At 32.7% G+C, this 25,072-nt stretch overlaps 1 protein-coding gene across 2 annotated transcripts in view; it reads left to right on the forward strand.

Annotated features, from left to right (window-relative positions):
• The window catches only part of PIK3C3 (phosphatidylinositol 3-kinase catalytic subunit type 3), a 147,501-nt gene that overhangs the window by 71,100 nt on the left and 51,329 nt on the right, over positions 1-25,072 (forward strand). For both annotated transcript variants that reach the window (XM_081262762.1, XM_081262763.1), the window contains 9 exons: positions 2,439-2,506; positions 8,803-8,908; positions 10,545-10,661; positions 13,323-13,454; positions 17,326-17,454; positions 18,069-18,138; positions 20,334-20,398; positions 22,093-22,177; positions 23,984-24,058. In XM_081262762.1, coding sequence (XP_081118888.1) covers positions 2,439-2,506; positions 8,803-8,908; positions 10,545-10,661; positions 13,323-13,454; positions 17,326-17,454; positions 18,069-18,138; positions 20,334-20,398; positions 22,093-22,177; positions 23,984-24,058 — 847 coding nt within the window. The remainder of the gene's footprint in view (positions 1-2,438; positions 2,507-8,802; positions 8,909-10,544; positions 10,662-13,322; positions 13,455-17,325; positions 17,455-18,068; positions 18,139-20,333; positions 20,399-22,092; positions 22,178-23,983; positions 24,059-25,072) is intronic.

Here is a 25,072-nt window from a genome sequence, read left to right on the forward strand (position 1 = left end):
CATTCATGCATTCAACTTTGATTATAGCTTTCTGCTTGAGGATTTTCCTTATTGAAAATTTTTTTGGTGGGGGGGCACATTCAGACTCTAAAATTGGAGATACGATCCTTACCACTCACAACTGAAAGCATTGACACATCCACCTGTGACAACTACCTCTGATTTCTGTAGCTATTAAGTACCACTACTGCATTGATAACGTCTAATCCATTAATTCCTGTCCTTTTTCTTGTTCATCAGCCCTCTTCAGTGTTTGCTTTCCTCTTAATATACTTGTAGCCCATGGCTCATCATTTTAGTCATTCTCTTATTAGTGCTTTCATTTCCTTTGGCAAAATCTCAATTTTTGCTAAGCCTCATTAGTTACTTAATTTCTCTGTGCTTGAATACCACTATTTAAAAATGCATAGCTTTGCATATTAGTATCACTGTACATTTATGATACATTCACAAACCTCAGATGGGATTTAATGCAGTTGCCATCTTACATTTCTCTAGGTGATGATGAATCTCCCTGCCTTTTAGTGACTCTTTTGTACTTTACTCTTCATTTCCTACTACCCTGTCTTTCTCTCAATCTCCAGGTAACAATTCTGTTTCATAATTAAAGGAAACTAATAGACCACTTAATAAATAGACTTGAATTCGTCATTTTTTCCTTCTTTCTTCTTACACAGAAGAAACAGTTTCCTTTAAAGATATGCTTCTTATTTTTTTTAAAGAATTTAACCTTTATTTATTTGTTTATATTGTTTATTTGTTTTAATGTGGTGTTGAGGATTGAATCCAGGGCCTTACCCATCCTAGGCAAGCACTCTATCATGAGCTACAACCTCAGCCAGCTCTTTTATTTTTCTGATAGAAATATCCAAATATGTATTAGAATCCCCATCTTAAAAATCCAGAAAAGCAAAATAAAATAATTTTCTTTTGACATATCTCATAAATAACACTTATTTTCTTACTTTCACAATCAAGATTCCCAAAGTTGTTTTTGTATACTCATCTTTTCCTTCTTTTCCAATCTTTAAGCTACATCATTTTGGCTTTTGCTTAAAACTCACTGTAGTAAATCACTGAATGACTTTAATGTGGCTGCACATGTTTTCAGTTCCATTGAGTGTTTTCCAAATAATCCCTTCTTGAAAAACTAGCATCTCATGTTTTTAATGATACCAAACATTCCTTGTCACCTTGCTGTTTCTTTTCAGTTTCCTTCATCAACACACTCTCCTCTGCTTGATGTCTTAATGTTCCTTAGGATCCTATATTTTCAGTTTACACTTACTCAGATTAACATTTCGCTCAGCTCTTTCATTTAAGTTTCAAATTATATATTCAAGTACTTAGTTGATCTCCACTGTATATATATTTTTAAACATTTTGTTTTAGTTGTAGTTGGACACAATACCTGTATTTTGATTTAATGTGGTGCTGTGGATTGAACCCAGTGCCCCACATGTGCTGGGCAAGTGCTGTACCGCTGAGCCACAACCCCATCCCCTTCGCTATATATTTGTCAGACATTTCAAACAATATTTCAAAATACCTGTCTCTTCAATTCTTAGCCTGCTTCTTATATGAAATTTCCTTCTGCAACATAATAAATCAGCCTGTTTGCTAGATTCAGAAATTTGGGAGTTATCATTCTTTCCTACTTCCTCTTCATTAGCAAATCCTATTAATTATATTTACAAAATAGTTCTTAAACTTGTCTTGTTCCATTGTGTGTCTGTCTGTCTGTCTCTCTCTCTCTCTCTCTCTCTCTCTCTACTTTTCTAGAGTACTATAATAGCATCCTAACTGATCTCAGGTCTGTACTTCTTTGAGCAACCAGAGTCATGTTCATAAACTGTAAATCAGATCATCCCACTCTCCTTTTAAGATCTTTCATTGGGTATCCATTACTTTTCAAGTAAAATCCATACTCAGTAATATGACTTTAATCATCTTGCATTGTCTATCTTTTCAGCCTCTTCATTTAATTTTCACTATATTTCAGCAACATTGGGCCCTTTTAAAATTCCTTGAACAAACCAAGTTCAGGGCCTTTGTATATAGTATCATCCTGATTTTGTTTAAATGTGATGTCCTCATCATTAACTTTTATGCCCTCTTATTCTTAATTATTTCTGTGACCATTATTTTTTATGTCTTTCTCCTTTCAGAAGTTCCAGAAGGACCAGGGACTCTGAACCATGATGCTAACTTGTTTTATGTTGTCTGATTTAGAATAAATATTGGATGGATGGATGGATAGATGGGTTGATGGATGGAGGAGGGGAATGAGGAAGGAATGAAAGAAATGGATAAAAGAAAATCTGAACCATGATTTAAGACACATAGCTGAAAGCTCATATGCCAATGTATGCTCTTTTATCCCCTGTCCCTGTTGATAGCAGATGGTAATATGTATACATTTCTTTTTATTCTTTTAGCAAGATCTTTGTACCTTCTTGATATCAAGAGCCTGCAAAAACTCAACACTGGCTAATTATTTATACTGGTATGTGAAAATAATTTTGTTTCTCATCCCTTTTAAGAACTATTTTTCACCATGCTGTACATAAAGACAATTTTAAATTAAGATGTGAACAACCATTAAAAGCCTAGATAGAATATTTATATTTATGTGCATTTCTTTATGGCTATGTTTATGGAAATGTTTGTTAACATCACTGCTTCTCTTCCTTTTACTATGTTTTCAAGAGCTAAGATATAGTTGGGTGATCTAATGCTACTGCTTCTTTTCTTTTTTCATAATTTTTTTTCTGTTTGCCTTTTGTGCTATTTAAATAATATATGATACTTTATATAATTTTTAAGAGTGTGTTTTCACATTATTTACCAAAACATTTGAATCATGCAAAAATAAAAAAACTGGAATTCAAAGTTACCTTATTTCATCTTAAAGATAAGAATGTATGCCATAAAGAGGTATACCATAACTGAACTTGGTATGCCCTCATCTAGAATGAGATCATTTATCTATTACTTTGCCATTTTTGGCATATTCTCAGTGAGCTTGTCTTATTTTTCACTGTGTAGTTGAATAGGGCAAGTATAGCTATCTCTGTGTTACCTAAGAACAGTATCCTCAGTGAGTGGAAGGAAAGAGAAACTGAGTTACAGAAAAGGTGACTTCCTGCGACACAATTACCATAAAGCATGGCTCCATCTATAAGTTATAGAATTTTGAAGGGTAGAAGACAAGTAGCTTAAAGCACCATGAGAAGTATTTAGATTCAATAAAAGAAAGCATTAGGATTAAACACCAGGTAAAAGAGTTATATCCAGCTTTACAGAGCAAACAGAGGAGAGCCAGCCGGATCAGCTCTACCTGAAGCCTTCTTTACATTTGACAAAATACTTAACACTTTTTAAACTTCTTGACATAGTTTTTGGCTTGACTATAAAAATGATCTATTATCTAATCTTACTGTTTAATTTGTAGCCTTAACTTAAAAAGCTCGTTATTTTAAAATAACAACAAGGCATTCTGCTTTTCATGAGCAAATTAAACAAAATACTAGTGTGTTTTAGCCTCATTTTGGAGAAACTGTCCTATGGGTTGAATCAGTCCTTAACTCCATTCTCCTATACTCTGAAAATAATATCCTGGATACCACCCTGTAGCCAAGAAATAGATAACCAAATCAGAGCCCTCTGGTAACTGAAAAGGTGCTTTTATCTACATTAACAATATTTACTTAAGACTTTTTGGTTTTCTTTACCACACAAAAGAATCAGTATCAACAATTTTAATTAAATCAGTCATTTTCTCCTTCTGTGGAAATTGCCTGTGGATGGTTTGGAACCCGTGATTTATTTTGCCCCTGTGTTGACCTTTAGTAGTGGGAAGAAAAATAGTTCCGTGCTTTTGCTTTAGCAGTTTAATATAATATTCATAAAAGTACATTTCCCTCACATTAAATCTTAGTATTCCATTGAAGATATATCTACAGAATATTTTGGCTAGTTGTTAATCACCATTTTTCCTTAGAAGTGTTTACTCAGAATTTCTCATATTACCAAATTTCTGTTTCTTTTTAATATAACATTTTGCTTCTTAATGTTCTATATACCAGTTTGAATTGTAATGTGTATGTCTGTTCACTGGTATTACAGAAAATATTTCCTCTTGAAAATCTATTTAATAGGTAAAGGAAACTAGAGGAAAAAATGAGTAGGCCATGTTGCTGAGTTTTTGAGTATTTCTATGTTAAGTGTTTTAAAATTAAGATTTATGTGTTTTTTTAAATTCATTACTGAGAATTTCTTTATAGATATTTTGTCCCCTTGTAATGTTCATGGAAAGTTTTTTTCTGGCTCAGAATTTATAGTCTAAAGTAGTCACTATTATAAAAACTAGGTGTATATACTAATTATGTGATTTTGAAATTACATATATTCTTTGGATTTGACTGTAGAACAGATTTTATTGTAAAATTTTAATTAGTTTTGATAGAATCTTTGATCTCTTTTTTCAAGTAGGACAGCTTGCAAATCATTCTAAAAGAAGCTGAACATGAGGAAACTTATTAGATGAATAATTTCCAATAAGGTAGCTGTTTCTGTTCAGAAAGAACACTTTGTTTTCTCTGTAGATAATAAACAAAGTGCAGCCTCAGTTTCCAGTCTTATAAACATTCCATCAAACTTAGATTTGATATGTGTTTTCCCACTATATCTCTGATTCATTGAAACAATTGCAGGTGTTCCTTCTCTAAGGAGTAATTGTTCTTACCATATTTATAGTCTGCATATTATATATTCAGAAATACTCATGGAGAAAAAAGTCTTTCATGTGGATTCTTGACTTTAGTAGGCACTGCTTCGGGGAATGTAGGATAACACTTGGAAAAAAATTCCAATGGTTGGTTTGGAATGATCATTCTTTTCCTTTGAACATGGACAGAATAATATAAAATGTTAATCAAATGTAAGAATTGAAATACCTTTCACTAAGCTTACCTCTTATAACAAATGTATTAAAATATAAATTTAATTGGATGTGTTATTTCCTTTTAAATATTTTGGATTTCTTTTTTTATTTGTTCCCTTTGCAGTGATTTAAGTAGGATTCCTGCTGTATCTAAGTCCTTAGGGGCCGATAGTTTTACAGACAATCCTTTTAAAATGAATAGTGTCAACCTTTTAAGCCACAGAGGGGAGTTATAGTCTCCAATCTGTAAAATGTTGGGCATCAGAATCTATAAATCGTTCCAGTTTTTTATTTTTATAGTCATTCCAGTGTGTTGAAATTGAAAGTAAACTTTGGATGCTTTGACATGTTTTCTATAACTTTTAAGACCTTTCAAGGTAATAAAGGTTATTTACTCTACAAAATGAAATTGCCAGGAAACAGGTAGCCCACTGATGTCATCTTAAAGTGAGTACCTAGACAATTTTGTCTGCATTTCTACTTTAAGATGACAGCCTCCATGGGAATACCTTTGAGTGCTTTGTAGAATCTAGTTTATTGGCGTGAACAGTGACTCAGTGTGTTCTAGTCTTGATCTAACCTTGTCTTTGATATTTGTTGATGTCACTGTCATTTTAGATGGGCTTTTTCTTTGCAGGAGAACTTTGACTTGAATAATATGAGATGTGTTTGATATTTGACCATTATTGTGAAGATTAACATATACCCTTAATCACAGGAAATAGCTACAACCATAGTCTTTATTTGGTGGTCAAAAAGACCTGAACACAACAGTTAGTCCTATATATTATGATCATCTCTGTGCTCATTTGTAAATGAGTTTGCAGTATAGATACACAGGAAGAGAAATTGAATATACAAAGGTGATAAAGACAGTCAAGAACTTAAATCAATGTGATGAAGATAATTTAAAGAAGAGAAAATTAGGATGACTGAATTAAGCAATGAGTAGTTTTTAGATTGGAAATTTCAGGTTATTTGCTGTTAGATTCTAGAGAGGGCTCGATAGTATAGAACCATTGTAAAAGGCATTTAATAGGAAAAACCCAGTGTCTGCTGAATAATTTAGTATATGTATTTAAGGCAGGGGACTGTGAGTTAAGTTTGGCTCTATGTGTATAGCCTGCAAATTTTACAAAAATTGTCAAAATGAGTTTTAGATAAGGATTGGGTTATATGGTTTGGCTGCAGTCCTGCTTCTCCTTCTTTTCTTAGAAACTTGTTTCCTGCCTGACTTTGAGAAAACTTGAGTTTGTGAATCCTGTTATATGAAAATTTCCATTCCAAATGCTTAGTTTTTTTTGTTTTTTTTTCAGCATGAGGTATGAACCTAAGAGTGCTTTACCCTGAGCTACAATCATTAGTCATTTTTTATTTCTTATTTTGAGATACAGTTTGCTGACTTACTGAGGTTGGCATCAAACCTCCTGCCTCAGCCTCCTGAGTTGCTGGGTTTCAATTGTGTGCCTCCTTGCCCAGGGCTCTACAAATGCCTGAAATATTGATAGTACTCTCTATAGGGGTAGTTAGTTTGATAAAGTCAGTGTTGTACATGTTCTGTTAAAAATAGCAGGCAATATCTTGAAAATCATTGTAGTTGAATATGAAGGCAAGTCACATAATATAATGCAAAATTAGACCTTAAGTGTATATTCAGCCTTGAGAATTATCAATGGCTAAATCTATGAGATTGGGGTAATTTCTTCAGTCAACAATAAAATGAACATCTGTGTGAGCTAGGCATGGAAGTGCTGAGAGTTTAGTGAAAAATAATACAGGAACTCTAAGGAACTTCTAGATGGCTGAATATATTCTTTCCTAGAAATGGTAAAATAGATAATAAAAAGCATCTATGAATTGACATGTGAGAACTGCTATCACTTAAGGAAGTTTAAAAGTTTCACATGGATTTTTAAAATAAACAGTGTAAAATTCAATTTAGTAGAGTAGAAAGAATTTTTGCCTGTGGGCCCAAAGTCCCGAGTTCTGATCTCAGCTGTACAATCACATAATTATGTCATCCTTGCCAAGACAAAACCTCTCTAAATTTCATTATTGAGAAAGGAAGAAAGTTGATCTAGATTTATGTTTTTCTTATTTTTTTAATTTGTTCATTTTAGATATACATGTAGAGTATATTTTGACACATATATACATGGAGTACAACCCATTCCAATTAGGATACCATTCTTTTTCTTTTTGTCAGTTGTTGATTGACCTTTATTTATTTACTTATATGTGGTGCTGAGAATTGAACCCAGTGCCTCACACACGCGAGGCAAGTGCTCTATCAAGTGAGCCACAACCTCAGCCCTACTGTCTTTCTTATTCCCATCACTCCTCCCTTCCCTTCATTCCCTTTTGTCTTATCCAATGAACTTCTATTCATCCCCTCCCTACCTTTCCTTGCTGTGGGTTAGTATCCACATAGGGAGAACATTCAGCTTTTGGATTTTTAGTACTGGCTTATTTCACTTAGCATGATAGTCTTCAGTTCCATCCATTTACCAGCAAATGCCATAATTTCATTCTTGGTTTTGGCCAAGTAATATTCATTATGTGTATACATCACATTTTCTTTATTCATTCATCTGTTGAAGGGCACCTAAGTTGGTTCCACAGGTTGGCTATGGTGAATTGAGCTGCTATAAACATTAATGTGGCTTCATCACTGTAGTGTGCTGATTTTAAGTCCTTTGGGTATAAACTGAGGAGTGGGGATAGCTGGTCAAATGGTTTCATTCCAAGTTTTCTGAGGAATCTCCATACTGCTTTCCAGAGTGGTTGTACCAATTTGCAGTCCCACCAGCAATGTATGAATCTTTTTCTTCACATCCTTGCCAAAATTTATTGTTACTTATATTTTTAGTAATTGCCATTCTGACTGGAGTGAGAACTATTTGTCATGAGCTATTGAAAGCAATGTTAAAACTTACAATGTAGCCTTTAGTGTTTAAAGAAAAATGAAATAGAATTGAATCAGTATTAAATATTAGCAAATGTCAAAACTGTTCATAGGGTATTGCTCTCATTTTTATGTAGCTATGTACACACAAAGCAGTGTTTACCAAGTTGTGATATTAAATGTAATTCACTCTGGTTTCTTTTTTTTCTCATCAGAACATTTGAAAACACATGATTAATGAGCTGTGACTCAGATCTTGGGTTATACAATTTCTTTTAATTGTATAAGGAGTTTATGCTTAAGAAAACCTTGAAGATATTAATCTTTCAAATATGTTAATGAGAGAGGTAGCACTAGTGTTTTTCAGAATAGCAAAGCTTTTTTTAACTCCAGAAATATTATGCTGTTACTTGAGTAACTTTTTTTCTTGAGTTACTTGGTAGATATATGAACTTAGATAATTTCAGAGGATATTGATACTTTAAGTACCTCATAAAGTAATAGGAAAAATGGCTTGTTTGGTTAGAAAAATTTTTAGAAAATTTACAGTACTGCAGAAATCAAGACATTATTTTTTTAGTTTATGTAATGGTTTGCATACTACCCTTTAATTTTTCACTTTTTAGAGAATGATGATAAAATACATTTCTTTATTCACATTTAATATTTTTTTTCAAATATGTATCTGTTTTTTTTTTAATTTTTTTTTAATTTTATTGTTGGTTGTTCAAAACATTACATAGTTCTTAATATACCATATTTCACAGATTGATTCAAGTGGGTTATGAACTCCCATTTTTACCCCGTATACAGATTGCTGTGTCACATCAGTTACATTTCCATTGATTTACAAATTGCCTTTCTTATGTATCTGTTTTAATGGAATGATATATTTACAATATGAATCCAAGTTTTATTTCACATCATATGAGTAACTTCAGTAATTTTAAAGGTATGTCATAGTTGAATGTGAAGATCAAGATACTCAGCAGAGAGATCCAAAGACCCATGAGATGTACTTGAATGTAATGAGAAGATTCAGCCAAGCATTATTAAAGGTAACCATTCAAATGGGCCAGATCTGGTCTATTACCTGTATTATTATGTCCTGTGAATCATTTTTACATTTTTTAAGTGGTTGAAAACAAGTCCAAAGAAGAGCAATACTTTGTGATACATGAAAGGTATTTTAAATTAAAATTTCAATGTTTATATGCAAGTTATTTGGAACATAGTCATTCCCATTCATTATGTATTGTCTGTGCCTGTTTCTGCACTACAGTAGCAGTTGAATATTTGGAATGAAAACTTTGTTGCCAAAAAGGCCTAAAATATGTATTTTTTGACACTTTACAGAAATTTGGTGACCAATTTTAATGAAATAAACCTCTACATGGAAAAAAATAAAATAAAAGCTTTGCTTTTTAATTTTCCTTTGTGTTTTTCTTATATAACTTAAGTACATCCTCAGAAATCTAGAAATATTCGTATTGTACATATTGTACATATTCCCTATACAACTGAAGTGTTTGCTTCATCAACAGTTTGTAGAGAAATATAAGGCCATGTTTTGCTTGGTTTCTTTTGATCATAAAGCAATATTCAAGATCAACCAGCAGAGGGTGCAAGTCAGTGAAAAGAAAACATTGTTCTGTAATATGGTTGCTACAGAAAATTTTACTTCATAGCGTCTTTTACCTGCTGTTTCATGTTTTGAGTTCTTAAAATTTAAATTACATCTTATTAAACACTTTGAGACTCAGTTTGTATATAATTCTCAGAGCTTAGAGCATCTTAGTATTAAACTGATTGGCTAATAAGCTGTTGGTCTTCTAATCTCACTTTTGTCACTTACAATTTTTGCCACCTTGTGAAGGCATTTCAGTTTCTCTGAACTTAAATTTTCTCATCTTTTATAAGGGGATGATAACATTTCCCCAACGCTCTTATCAGGGCAGAGGAAGATGAAAGGAGAGTAGATTTTTACAGTATTTTATGAGCTGACAATTATTACATAATTACATAAGACTTTATAGTTTCTTGTTTTTAATTACCTAATGTTTTCCTGAACAAGCATGTATTTTGATACTATTTGGGTATATCTCCCTGACAATCTCCCCCCCCACCTCCCCACCCCATACTGGGATTGAACCCACAGCCATGTTATCACTGAGCTACATCTTTATAGCCTTTTTATTTTGAGGTAGGGTCTTACTAAGTGCTGAGGCTGGCTTTGAACTACCTCAGCTACTATACTCAGCGCCTTCCCTCTCTTCTGTAAGTAGATTTTTTAGTTTTTTGAAGGTAGTATCTTAGTTGCTCCTGTATATGTATGCCTAACACATTTCTAAAGATACCATCATATTTCAGTTATTTATTGAATCAGTCAATGAAAGCATTTTGGGGTGAACAAATTCTGTCTTGACACACGGTTATTTGTGGGGGAAAAATGTTTTGTTTTAGACCAGTGTTCACTGAAAACAGATAATTTTCAACTGCAAACAGTTTGCTGATGTTTACCTACTATATCAGATTTTTCATTATATTTAATCAAAATAATTAATGTTTTTCAGTTTCTCTTTGTGTTGAAGTTTATAGCTATTAGAAGAGAAAAAAATATTATCCATGCTGTTAAAGAAACCCTGATCATCATGCGATATAGAACTAATTTTCCTTTGCTTTGATTCCCTTCAGGGGGATAAGTCTGTCAGAGTTATGCGTTCTTTGCTGGCTGCACAGCAGACATTTGTAGATCGGTTGGTGCATCTAATGAAAGCAGTCCAGCGTGAAAGTGGAAATCGCAAGAAAAAGGTAAATGCTTTCTGTTTATGTCCAAAAGTGGTGTGGCATCGTAAAATAGTGAGTTTTGACCATTCTCTCATTGGGTCAGTAGATTATATGAATTTCTTATGATGTAATTACAGGAACATTTATAAACACTGATTGTGTATGGGTTCCTGTTTTTTGAGTTTACGCATGTCAAAGCATTTAAACCAAATTCTGTAAATTAGGTATTATCCTAATTGTGAAGAAAATTAAGCATAGAGAGGTTAAATAATTTGTCCATGTCACACAACCAGTAAGTGGTAAGATTTATGATTTGTACCTGTGCATTTTGGACCCATATTTTTATGCATACTTTACTGGTTCTCATTTTAGAATATATTTGATATGTAAAGTATGTCTAGAAATCTTTAGTGTAGAATTCTTAGAAACAACTAGTGTAGAATTCTTAGAAACAACTTGCTCAAGGTTGCGGAACAGATTGTTAAATAGTTACAACACTGGCTTCATGTCTGTTCTCTTGGCCAGTGTATTAATCTTTGAACCATGAAGCCTCCACTTGATAAGTAGAATAGATGAGTATCTATTCTTCACAAGTCATTTTCTGATCAGTACCTTAAATCATATGAAGGATTTATTTGGTATCTTCTTTTTCTCCTGATCCCATTAGATAATAGGATAATAGGCAGGGTTTTCTTCTTCTTTTCTTTTTCTTTCTTTCTTTTTTTTTTTTTTTTTTTGTTGTTGTTGTTGTAGATGGACACAGTACCTTTATTTTATTTATTTACTTTTATGTGGTGCTGAAGATTGAACCCAGTGACTCACCAATGCTAGGCAGTCTCTCTACCACTGAGCCACAACCACAGCCCCAGGTCTTTCTGCTTGATCTTTGCAAAATAACACAATACAGCTTATCTACTGTTATTCTCTAGACTTGAAAGAGAGAATTTGAAAAAGGATAAGATGAAGAATTGAATTAGAAATTCAAAGGCAATGGACCATGTTTAAAGAAATGCAAAGATATAAGCAAGGAAATATTATTTACCTAGTTAGGGAGGGGATATAAAATGAAGGGAAAACATGTTTTATTCAGTTGCTGTTTTTTGTTGTTGTTGAGAAGAATCAGAAACCATGGTTAAATAAATAAATCCATACTTGCTACTCACCCTGGGTTAGAAGTATTGTGATCTCTAGTATTCACCATGGGGGGGGGGGGGAGCTGCACCTTTGATGTGTGCACTTTGGGGCATTTTGTTTTAGCATCAGTACTCTGTTTTTAATGAGTCTGTAGCAGGCAAAAGTTGAAAAGAGCAGTCAGGACACTATTGTAATAATCAAGATGAGAAAAGAAATGACTATGTTCCTGGAATGATAGCAGTATGAGAAGAATCTATATTTTTACCTTTATTATCTTGTCTTCTGGTTATTTTATTGTTTACCAGCACATGAACTAGAAATCGGTTATGATAGAATAACTCAAAAGTCAGATTAACTGACATTTCTTCATATAAGTATATTTGACTATCCACTTCACTATGGAGCAGATTTTTGATTTTTATAAGGCATGTATTGGAATTCATGCCAGTTTTCAGTTGATTCTAATTGGAACTTGTCATCATCAGAAGGAGATTTGGAGTATTACTGGAAGGAAATAATTTTATGTCAATCCTTAAAACTTTTTTTTTTTTTTTTTAATTTCTGTATATCCCTGACTCCAGAATTCTTTTTTGGTATAGGCTTCTTGCATTACAGTTGAAGTGCTTTGTGTTAGTGGGATTGGCAAGTTAAGTTTTCCTCTTTAAAGTACAAGCTCATCTGTTTAAAGAATGCAAGACTCTCTCAGCTTTTCAAAGGATAGATTGTTTCTTAAAAACTGAATAAAAGGGCTTTTAACAACTTGAAAGCTGTTTTACCATGACTTGATTTCTCAGTTTCTAAGGGCCTGGCTCAGTTCAATTTGCATATGAACTGAAGAAACTGAATGATGATGATATCTTAAAAAAAAGTTAGATTACCTTCAGTAAAAAGTAGAAGGTAGGGACAGATCAAGTTCCAAGTTAGTTAAAATTTCTTTCTTATATTCAAAAAATGCATTGGGGCATTATAATGAAAATTTCAGTCATGCAAAATTTAGTCATGCAAAATTAAATTTCAAATAAAATTTAGGTTTTCTCTGGCTTCATAAATCCTTTGGAAATAGAAGTCAAATCTTTTAAATCCATCTTGAGGCAAATTAAATGTATTCTTGAGACTAGTCTTTTATTTTTTAACATTTTTTAATTGTAGTTGGACATAATACCTTTATTTTATTTATTTATTTTTATGTAGTGCTGAGGATTGAACCCAGCACACCTTGCACATGCTAGGCGAGTGCTCTACCACTGAGCCACAACCCCAGCCCCCAGGGACTACTCTTTTAAAGGATACTGCTAAGGCTAGGATAAAGCTCAGTTATAGCCACCCTCCCACCCCCACCTCCAAAAAGAAAAATAAAAACATGCTGCTGCTTTTGTTACATGGATTATTTATAAGTGTTTCTCTCTCACACACATATGTACTATCTGCTTTATGTTAGTCTTCATATATTTTGTAATGCTCTGCAAAAATCTTAATATCAGTTATTCTATCTTTATGTTTTACGAACTGCTTTTTTTAACCAAATTAATTCCTTCTAATTCATTTTCCTAGAATGAGAGATTACAGGCATTACTTGGAGACAACGAAAAGATGAATTTGTCAGATGTGGAACTCATCCCTTTGCCTTTAGAACCCCAGGTGAAAATTAGAGGAATAATCCCAGAAACAGCTACACTATTTAAGGTAATTATGAGGTATCTTTAATGTATATGATTAGAATCTAATTCTTTAAAACACGACACCACCTTGGAAAATTAGTACATTACTAGGAATATTTCTAATTCTGTTTGATTTAGGAAGTACCAGAGGGAAAAAAGGACCTTTCATTTATCACTGCAGTTTCATTGAAGATCTTCTGTGTTATGAGTACATGAGCATTTTTTACAAACAAAACGTATAAACAAACAAAACGTATAAAATATATATCTCTATTTAAAACTTTTTTTAAACTACTTAATTATTGTAATTCAGAGCCACAACTACTTTTCTCCCTTAAGGCTATTTTTTTTTTTTAATAAACAAATTGTAAAACTTACATGAAAGTTCAGATTGTTAGGTATGAGGCCCAGTTATCCCACCACCACCTTTTTTTTTTTTCAACATTTCTCAACACAATATTTGTTCCTGTGAACATTAAACTTCTTCATTTTCTTTTCTTCTGTTTTTTGATGCCAGCGATTAAACCCTTGGGCACCTGCCTAAACAATGAGTCACATCCCTAGCCCTGTTTATTTTTTATTTTGAAACAGGTTCTCGTAAAGTTGATTCGGGCCTTGCCAAGTTGCTGAGGCTGGCTTTTGAACTTACCATCCTCCTGCCTCAAGTCTTCAGAGCTGCTGGAATTACAGACTGCACCTCCATGCCTGGCTTGTTTTTAGTTCTTAGTAGCACATTCAGCTTTCTTTAGGTCTGGCCATCAGTTGCACAGGTAGAAATAGAATGCAGCTGCCTTTCTTATCATACTACAAAGGACTGAGCATCATACCTGCCAAGCAGTACTATCTGAGGGGCATCATACAGAAAGATCTCTGTGAGACATGGTGTTTTAGGTTTTGTGAATCCAGTGATGGAAGTTCATAAGTTGCATTGAACATTACTTTGCATAATATAAGAAACAGATCATAGAGCAACAACTTGTGTAGATGAAAAAGGATGTAGTTACAGTACAAAATAGTTCACAGTTTTTGAAAAGGTGTGTTGTCAAGGCAACTTATTGGCAGCCTAGGTTACACAACTGAAACATAAGTTTCATAAAACAGTACTTAATCTTACTGCATGTTATAGAATGATAGTGTCTATCAAAAATATTTTCTAATTGCTTTAACATTTAAATGTTTCTTACAACCCATTTTTAAAAATTTGAATAATCATTAATAGATTGCAACTTACAGTTTGAAAACACAGGTATAGGAGATGCAATGCAAATATTTCTTACTTCATGCTTACATTCCATGGAGGACTCAAGAATAGAAAGTTATGCATAAGGCAGTATACTTTTAACAACTAGTATTTCGCTGGTTGTTAAATAGCGAACTCCCAAGAACTCCCAAGCAAGACCAGTTTCTCTAAGCACTAATTAAAAAGAGTGAATTAAAAAGGTACTTTTACCCTTGTTTTCAAGCAGGGTAGAAAAGTATGTCTAAGACAGAGCAAGAGTTTTAATAATAGAATATAAGAATGTACATCTGCCATTATTGGTAGTGGATTCTAAGCCTGTGTTATTTTTAATTATAGAATATTACAATTTTGTTTTATGCGTATAAAGTAAATAATCAAAATATGGGGAATCTTTTTGATAAGAATATACAGTCCTGTTATTGTTTTCTAGCCTTAAGCTTATGGAATTCTTAAACATAGTCAATTGAAGTTTATAAATACTGGTCTTCAGACAGTTTCTGTGTATAACTGTTTAGATGTGTAGAGTAACTAGCTATATAATATATCTCTGTATAGAGTTATTACATAACTCGAAGTAATTCTTAATTGGGGACATGGATGCCTTTGAGAATCTTGAAAAAGTGATGGATTATGTTCTTTCAGTAGTCCATCTGCTTATTCTATTCACACATTGAAAATATTGCATATAGTTGCAGGGAACCCATGGATTCCTGTTGTACTTTTATAACTTTTATAAACTTCTGAAAATTCTTTTGTGTAATATATTTTTTTAATATTTATTTTTTAGTTGTAGGTGGACAGGTTTGAACCCAATACCTCACATGCACTAGGCAGACACTCTACCATTGAGCCACAACCCCAGCCCTTTGTGTAATATTTTTTTTTTTTTTAGAGAGAGTGAGAGAGAGAGAGAGAGAGAGAGAGAGAGAGAGAGAGAGAATTTTTAATATTTATTTTTTTTTAGTTCTCGGCGGACACAACATCTTTGTTGGTATGTGGTGCTGAGGATCGAACCCGGGTCGCACGCATGCCAGGCGAGCGCGCTACCGCTTGAGCCACATCCCCAGCCCCATGTGTAATATTTTTAAAGGAGTTTTTGTAGTTCTTGGTCTAAGAACCAAAGTTGGATCATTATGGAGAATGGTTCACTTAAGGCACTGGGAGTAATGGTAGTTATACTATGGTCATCATCGCCTTCCTTCAGATTTTAGATGAAATTGAAATTTCATATTTACCTTTGAATCTGAAAAAAAAATAAATTACATCAAAGATCCTTTTACCTGTCATATTTAGGAAGATCACTTCCAACAATTATTCTTGAGCTTTTGTAAATTAGGGCTTAAGGTAATAAGTACATTTTGATAGTGGTGATAAAATGATTCTCTAAATTTAAGTTAATTTAAGGTTCAGAATTTTAGTACACTAGAATATTTATGCTCTGAGCTTAACATTCTTTGAAGCATTTTTTCATGCCTTTTTTCTCATCATGTTATAGAAAAGTTTTTTTTTTTTTTTGTGTGTGTGTGTGTGTGTGTGTGTGTGTGTGGTGCTGGCAATCTAACCCAGGGCCTCATGCATGCTAGGCAAGTGCTCTATTACTGAGCCATATCCCCAGCCCCTATAGGAAAGTTTTCAAACAGTGCAAAGTTAAAGGGGTTTTTCAGTACGTGACTGTGTATCTACCACTTCCATTACTTCCATTCTGTCATTAATATTTTGCTTTGTCTGCTTTGCCATGGGTCTTCATCCCTTTGTGTGAAGCTTTTTATGCTGTTTTCTTGGTTTACGTAAATTAGAGTTATTGCCATTTGTTTTCTTTTGTGACACATCTATTTTCTGTATATTATTATGAATTTCTCCAAATTTACATCTTATAAAATATTTTCTATCCATGGTCAAAATCCATAGGATCTCTCTTTCTCAGAGCAGTTTTCTGACCATGTATCCCCAAAGTAATAATCTCAGGATTTTGAGAACTCAAAATTTTGAGATTTTGAGTCTCACAGTATATAATTGCTATTAAAAACCATGGCTGTGGGGCTGGAGTTGTGGCTCAGTGGCAGAGCACTTGCCTCACACATGTGAGGCACTGGGTTTGATCCTCAACACCACATAAAAATAAACAAACAAAATATATTGTGTTCATCTATAACTAATAATAAATAAATATATATTAAAAATGGCCATGTTCTTTTCATCTGATAAATTTTTGTTTTATACTGTTTTACTTTATTTACTCCATTATATCTCTAAAAATAAAAATAATGGTAGTAGACACACATGGAATGTCTGCTTTATATTAGGCCTAGTGTGAGACCCTTCTCATCAACAGTTTCTGATTGTCATAGCAGAGGAAATGCTATCTTTGTTTTATAAACTATTCATAGGACTGTTTGGCTGGTACCTGGCAAAGCCTGGATTCAGAGCCAGGATTGTTTAATTGCAAAGCTTGTGCTTTTTCCACCATGTGATTTGCCTATTTGCTGGTTCATTGTTATCTACATGGTACCCTCATGTATCTTACTGACAACTCATGTTGTTTCTTTAGGTCTTGTTCACCTATTTTTAAATTATGTGCCAGAACTTTCTTCTGGCTATAGTAAATCTTTATGCATTAATTTACATTCAATTTGAAAACAGTACATTTCTTTTCCAGAGTGCCCTTATGCCTGCACAGTTGTTCTTTAAGACAGAAGATGGAGGCAAATATCCCGTAATATTTAAGCATGGAGATGATTTACGCCAAGATCAACTCATTCTTCAAATCATTTCACTTATGGACAAGGTGAGCATAACTTTATATTGATAGGGGACATGTTTTTATTTTAGAAAACTATGGTTAAGTATATATACTGCTTATGGAAACAAAAGTGTTTGTATTATTCAGTTACAGTCCTAAAAATCTTTTAGTAATCTCCACTTATCCTTGAACAAATAAAATTGTTTTTCTGCACTTCAGAATTATTCTTGTGATGAGTGTGAAGCTTCATATGCGCCATAAAACCTTTTTTCCAAATTTAAATTCTCACATTGTAAGCTTTAGTAATTTCTATAATGTCTATTATATCTTTTTTTAAAAAAAGGAAACATCCCATTATTGTCTTGGCTTTCAAAGGAATGTTGGCCTCATTTTAAAAAATTTTTATATTGTAAAGTACTTTATGTCCATAAAGGAGAACCCTACTGTTTATTAAAAACTCATCATAGAGAGTGAATAAAAAATTCATCACATCATCAAAAATCAGTGAATTTATTTCGATGATTTAAGTTTAATTAACTTAGTTAATCTTACATTAAGGTTATATCTTTATTATATTAAATGACTCTAATAGTTGTCCACAAAACTGTTTCCTAATAATTTTTACATTTGTTTAAAGTATTTTATCTTTTGATTTAAAGCTGTTACGGAAAGAAAATCTGGATTTGAAATTGACACCTTATAAGGTATTAGCCACGAGTACAAAACATGGTGAGTTTATTTTACATAAGGATTGTTTACTTTGATGTCTAATGAGTACTCTTTAAGCTGAAAATTCTGAAGAATGTTAAAGATTAAACTTACTTTTGTAGCACTGCAGGCCAGTTGGGCCATCTTTCCTTCTCTGCTTCCTCCTTTTTTTCTCTTTCCCTTCTGTCTCTTCCTTCCATTCCTCCTTCTCTTCTTTCCTCTCTTGCATCACTTCCCTTTTCTTTAGTCCTTCCTACTTTCCTTTTATTCTTGTCCCTCTGTTTCTCCCCCTCTCTCTTCCCTCTGTTCCCTCACTCCCTATATCTGTTGTGCATGCACACATGCTCTCACTTTGTATTTTTACCTCTTGAAATTATAAAAACATCACCTTTGGAGAAAATTTAACACCTCTGTTATGTATTTCTTTGCATTTAAACTGATTATAATCCACAGATGTTTATTGCATTGTAATCTGTTCAGAATAATCCTTTGAGAAAGGCTTTGCACTGTGCTCTACTTATAAAAGCTATTCAGCAAATTATGTTGTCAGTTGAATTCTGTTTTATATATTTTGACTATGTGTGCTTGCACATTCACATACAAACATGGATACATGTATATAGCATGTAAATATTTTTAAAATAGAATAACCTTTGGAAGTTTGATGGCAAATTCCCTAAGAATGCTTGACTAATGCTTTTTGTAAATTCCATACTCTTGTGCTTTATATCTGCAGTTACCTTGAAAAAATAAAATAATTGTTTTAAGTTTTTGCCCTTCCCTTGGCTACTTCCAAGACTATTTGGTGATTTTATTATTCTCATTTTCCTTCAAATTGATTTTTATAGAAGTGCAAATGTGCTTCTTTACTATCCTGCATAGGTTTATTTGGTAGTTTTCATTTGCTCTTGGGACAAAGACCAAAAGGCTTTACCTAGATTTAAATTCTTCAGTTGTAGGACTCCCTGTACCTGTCTCAAGCCTCTTCATTTGTCACTGTCCTCTTGCTTTCTTGAGCCAAAATGGCTACATTTAAAAAAAAAAAAAAATTTTTTTTTTTAGTTGTTTGTGGACTGAGTGCCTTTGTTTTTATGTGGTGCTACGATCGAACCCAGTGCTTCACACTTGTAAGGCAAGTGCTCTACCACTGAGCCACAGCTCCAGCCCCCCAAATGGCTACATTTTGTTTTCTCTAATGCCCCATGCTCTTTTTGCTCTTGGGACCTTCACATATGCTATGACCGCTATCTGACACAGCTTTTCCTACATAGCTTTATCTACTAACTTTATTGTTGAAATAATAAAAACATGATTCAATTGCCAGATGTCCTTTGATTCTTCTGTAACTTAAGTCTTCCTGAACTTTCAGGCCATGCTTTCATTCATAGTGTTTAAGATATGTAGGTAGGATCAAGCATGTATTTTTGCTTACTTGACAGCTCATGCTCCATAGTAAAAAAACAACAAATACTTCTTAAGCAAATTACTGTGTACTGTTGTACATTTGTGATATGAGAATAAATAAAACACTTCTTGCTCTAAAGGTGTGTGATCTGTGTGTAAATTGTTAGAAGACTCAAAACCAGATCATGACTCTTTCTAGTTTTAAAATAATGTTTCCCATTCGTCTTTCATTTTTTTCATGTATTGGTTGTTATATGTTCCTATTGTTGTTCCAAGATTTACCAGACTTTTTTCATTTTTATTATCTCACATACTGTTCCCTCCTGATTTGTCTTGGTAGTTTGAGGTTCTTGGGAGGTACTTCTTCCCAAGTCATTTCCAGTAAATGACAGAAGATGGAGTGTTAGACAAAAGGAGCCACTGGACATATACAAATTGGCTTAGGTGATAATATTCCAGAATTCTAAGAATGCTCTTAAATTCATACTGTTTTTGATTACTATCTCTTATCCAGCCATGGAAAGAAGAAAATTTTGATGATAGATTTAAGAAGGTTTGTCTGTTGCTTTGTGTTCTTTTGTTCAATAATAGAAATTTGCCTAGACAAATAAGCAGATTAATTAGCATAAAAATTTTCCTGGTAGTTAGTGTTGTCAATGCCACAATAAACTGAATATAGCGTTCACGAACCTTTTTAAGTTGTTCAGATGTAGAGTGTATCCATTACAAAAGAAGTTTATTCTTAGTAGAACCTTTATTTCTATTATCTAAAAGGTATTATGGATACAGTATGTTTGTTCATTTCTGTGTAGGTTTCATGCAGTTTATCCAGTCAGTTCCTGTTGCTGAAGTTCTTGATACTGAGGGAAGCATTCAGGTATAGGACCAATTTTAAATATTTATAAAACTCATGTATATATTCTTCATAATGAAAATTTAAGTCTTCATGGAAAATATATGGAATTAAATGAAAGTCTCCCTTTATCACTTTCTTTATACAGGTTTTTTTCTTTAGAAGTGAGCATTATTTGTAGTTGGAAATTCTTCCATGTCAGTGTATTCAGTTGGTCAGTTTTATGAGTAATGCATGCCATACAAAATACAAGATTAGAATTAAAATTAAAACTATGTTAAAGTTTATGATTGCCTTATATTTCAAAGTGAGGATATACTATCATTTATGTAACATTTAATTGATGGACATTTTGCTTATTTCCAATTTTTGTTATTTAGAAAGTATCCTAGAGACATTCTTACTCATACATCTTTTGTACAATTATGCTTATAGCACTGCAATTGAAAAACTTTTTAAAATATTTTTCTATTGAAGAAATTTATATGCTCAGTAGGTTCCCTCAACAGAAAAGTTGGAGGCCTGTGGGAATTTCTCCACTTTTTTTGTGTGTGTATGTATTTTTTCTATGACATTCTTATATTATATCCTTTCACTATAACAAACCTTAGGTGTAGTGCAAATAAATGTTGAATCTGTGGGTCCTATAGCAAATCAAGTTGTTAGTGGTCTTGAAGTCATTATTTCGTAAAGTTATCAATTAAGTATATTATTCTGAAAGTAGGATTAGTTTTTATTTTATTTATTTATTTATTTTTGGTACCGGGGAGTGAACTCAGGGGTACTCAGCCACTGAGCTACATCCCCAGCCCAGTTTTGTATTTTATTAGAGACAGGATCTCAGTGAGTTGCTTAGTACCTCACTGTTGCTGAGACTGGCTTTGAACTCATGATCCTCCTGTCTCAGCCTCCTGAGCCACTGGGATTACAGGTGTGCACCACAATGCCTGGTCAGGATTATTTTTGTAAAGGAGGAGAGTGTGTATACTGGTTCTAGACTACATTTATGATCTCTGTAAATAGTTTGGGTGGGTCATAGGGTATTGTTACCTTCACCTGTAGTTTATATTTAAAAGACTGATTTTTTCCTAAAATAATTATTCCTTTTCTGTTTCTCATTGCCATGTATCCCTGCCTAATCTTAGTATTATCAGATTTCTAGCTCTTGGTATCCAGTTGTGGTTTTAATTTGTAATTCCCTGATTATCTGCAAGGTTTAACATTTAAAAATCTATATGAAGGACATGAAGCACTTGCCATCTTTTGTCCATGTTCCTATTGAGTTGTTTGTAGTTTTCCTATTGGTTTATAGGAATTCTTTATATATTCCAGATAAAAATACTTGGTTAAATATTCATAGTGTTCAAAAAACTGAAAACAGGATAAATCTATTTTTTAACAGTTATTTTAATTATACTTTGAAATAAAATGTTGTGTTTTTCTTTAACATTTGAAAGTAAAGAAATAGGTCAAGTGGATAATCTTAAAAAGGAAAAAAGAAAGAAAGACATTAAGTATCGTTTTTCCAAACGTTGTCAGACTCTTTGTACACTCCATTGCATTTATTGAACCACCATTATTGTTTGGTTCAGTAAGCATCTAATTGTATTTTGACTAAATTTTGGACTAGAAACTTATTGGTCATTTTTTATAATTTCAAAATGCCTAATTTGTTTAAATATATTGAATTCTTAAACGGGTAAATAATGTCTTTTCAGAACTTTTTTAGAAAATATGCACCAAGTGAGAATGGACCAAATGGGATCAGTGCTGAAGTCATGGACACTTACGTTAAAAGCTGTGGTAAGTTTTTCAGGTTAGCTTTCCATTTATGTGTTTGAGTAATAAAGCTAGCCATCTGATGAAATTACAAGTTACCTCTTCCTGGAACCTGTCAGTTTTCCCCTAGGTTTATCCTATTTTTGAATAATGACAGTAGGCAGGCTATGGGGAAAGTATTAGTTAGAAATAATTGTGCTTTCAATAAAAACTTTGGATAAAAAGTGAGCTCAGCTAAGAGTGCTTTAGATAAAAACTGAGCTCAGCCAAAAGTGCTCTGTAAAAATAGTATTTCTCACAGTATTTTGGAGTCAGTACTCTTGGTTCATTCCTAGAAGTAGTAGCATGCTATAAGGATTAATTTATATTTTTCTGTCATTTTTGCTATCTTTATAAACCTTATGTTCTTGTATATTTTATCTCTTAAGTTGTTTGTTTATAACTAAATTGTTTAAGGGAAGATAAAGAACCTGATACTAGATTTCAACCCTGAATGATATATGGTATAAAATGGTCATAACTGTTTTTTATAAATATTATATTTAGTTTTATATTTATGCCTATACATAAGCAAACAAAGCTGGAAGGAGGAAGGCTTTTTGAATATTTGACAGCTATATTTAAAATTGAATTTTTTTATGTTTTCAGAAATTGCTTTTTTGGGGGGAGAGAGAGAATTTTTTTTTAATATTTATTTTTTGGTGAACACAACATCTTTATTTTATTTTTATGTGGTGCTGAGGATCAAACCCAGCGCCCCGCGCATGCCAGGCGAGTGCGTTACCTCTTGAGCCACATCTCTAGCCCTAGAAATTGCTTTTTGATATGTAGTATTTTTTTTTATTTTTCCCAACATTCCTATGAGCTAGTATTTCAGAATTTTTTGGTCCTCAGTAACTTAAATCAAATGAAACTTAATATTTTTAAAATTTGAACAAGATAATTTTCTGTCATTATTAGGTGGTCTAATCTTCTTTTTACATAGGAGCTAAAATAAACATGTTTTTGTAAATACTATTATATAACAACATTGTAGTTTTGAAAAAGCTGTTATAATTTATATATTTGCAGGTTATATTATTGTTAGGGTACTAATGTGAAGTTAATAAGTGCCCTTACCACTCGAGTGTATTACATTTTCTGTCTTTGGCACATCAAGGTTGTTTCTCTATAATTTAAAACAAAACAAAAACAAAACTATTTACTTTTAATTTAGATAGCACAATTTTAAATTATGGTGCAATTGACAGTTTATTATAATTCTTTTTCAATGTCAGCTAACATGTTCAATTTGAACTGAAATGCTAGATATGTTATAATTGAGATTCTTGAAACTTGGTTTAACTTTTTGATGGGAATACTATTTATAATTTGTCAAAATTCTACAAGATTTCTTTCTATTGTAAATGATAATTTCTTTTGTGTTTCAAATCATAGATTTTTATTTATTTATTTAATTGCTACTGGGAATTGAACCCATGGTTGCTTAACCACTGAGCCACATTCCCAGCTCTTTTTTATATTTTATTTAGAGATTAGGGTCTCATTGAGTTGCTTAGGGCCTTGCTAAATGCTGAGTCTGGCTTTGAACTTGTGATCCTCCTGCCCCAGCTTCCTGTGCTGCTGGAATTACAGTCGTGTGCTACTGTGCCCAGCAAGTCATAGACTTTTTAAATAGAGCCAAAGGAAATTACAAATTTGAAAATTTAGGGAGAAACTAGATATGAAAAAGCAAGTTGAAATTAAAGTAGCACACATTGTTTTCATATTTATTCAGTGGGATACATAACCTGATTTAATGTTTTTCATAAATTTTTTATCTCATTTTAGCTGGATATTGTGTGATTACATATATACTTGGAGTCGGAGACAGGCATCTGGATAACCTTTTGTTAACAAAAACAGGTAACAGAATGGCTACTAGCACACACATTTTATATGCCAATGATTTTTACTCTAGTATTTACTTACTAACAAAATAAGTTGCATAAGTTAAAATAAAGCATAGTATATTTTAAAAATTGGTACCTTGGAAGAACATTTAGGGAAACTCCCATCCCTTGTAACAGTTGCTTTAGTAATAATCCTGCAGATGGATGCTCATCCAGTCTCTATTTCTGAACTTGCAGTGTCTCTGTGAAAAGCCCATAATGTATGTGAGCTGTTTAGTTTCTTCCTGTGTAGCTCTAATAAAAATGCTTTCTTTTAAAAAATATGCTTCACTCTAAAATAACATCCACCTCTAATAATCATTCTTAGCCCCCTTCTTTCTGATAACTTTAGTCTTTGCAAATAGTATTTAAACTAAACTAAAAGTTCTCTGTGTAAATCCATTTGTTTAACCCAAATTGAAATATCCAGCTGCTTTCTTGAAATCCTGATTATATATAGACAATTATAAACGTTGTCCTCTTCTGTATTATAACTTCCTAAAATCTCCTCTTACCTCATTTTCCAATCTCAATAAATAAATAGCAATATTATCCATCCATGTTTAAGCCTTAAAATCAAATCTTAATACCCCTCTTGACTTCATCTCACTTAACAAACCTACTAGGAAATCTTACTTATACTTCACTTCTAGAATAGATCATGAAGTTGCCCACTGTCTGCATTTCTACTCTTCTGTCCTACTTGAAGCCACCAACATATTTTTCTCAATTTGAATAACATCTGAATTCTTTACTATAATTCTGTGGCTTGCCTGTTTTTATAATCTGAATGTCAGATCAGACTCACAGCAGGTACCTTTGTTTCTCCTCTTTTTTGGAAAGTTCTTTTCTTTGATCTTTGCAGGACTGACATTGATTATCAGCCTTGCTCTAATAGTATTTCCTTAGAAAGCCCCTTACTTCTTCTCTAATAACATATATGCCTTATCCTCTATTATTCTCTCTGTATGACTTGTTTTCTTTATAT

This window comes from Spermophilus citellus, assembly GCF_964194105.1.
Source record: "Spermophilus citellus genome assembly, chromosome: 12".
Lineage (NCBI taxonomy): Eukaryota > Metazoa > Chordata > Mammalia > Rodentia > Sciuridae > Spermophilus > Spermophilus citellus.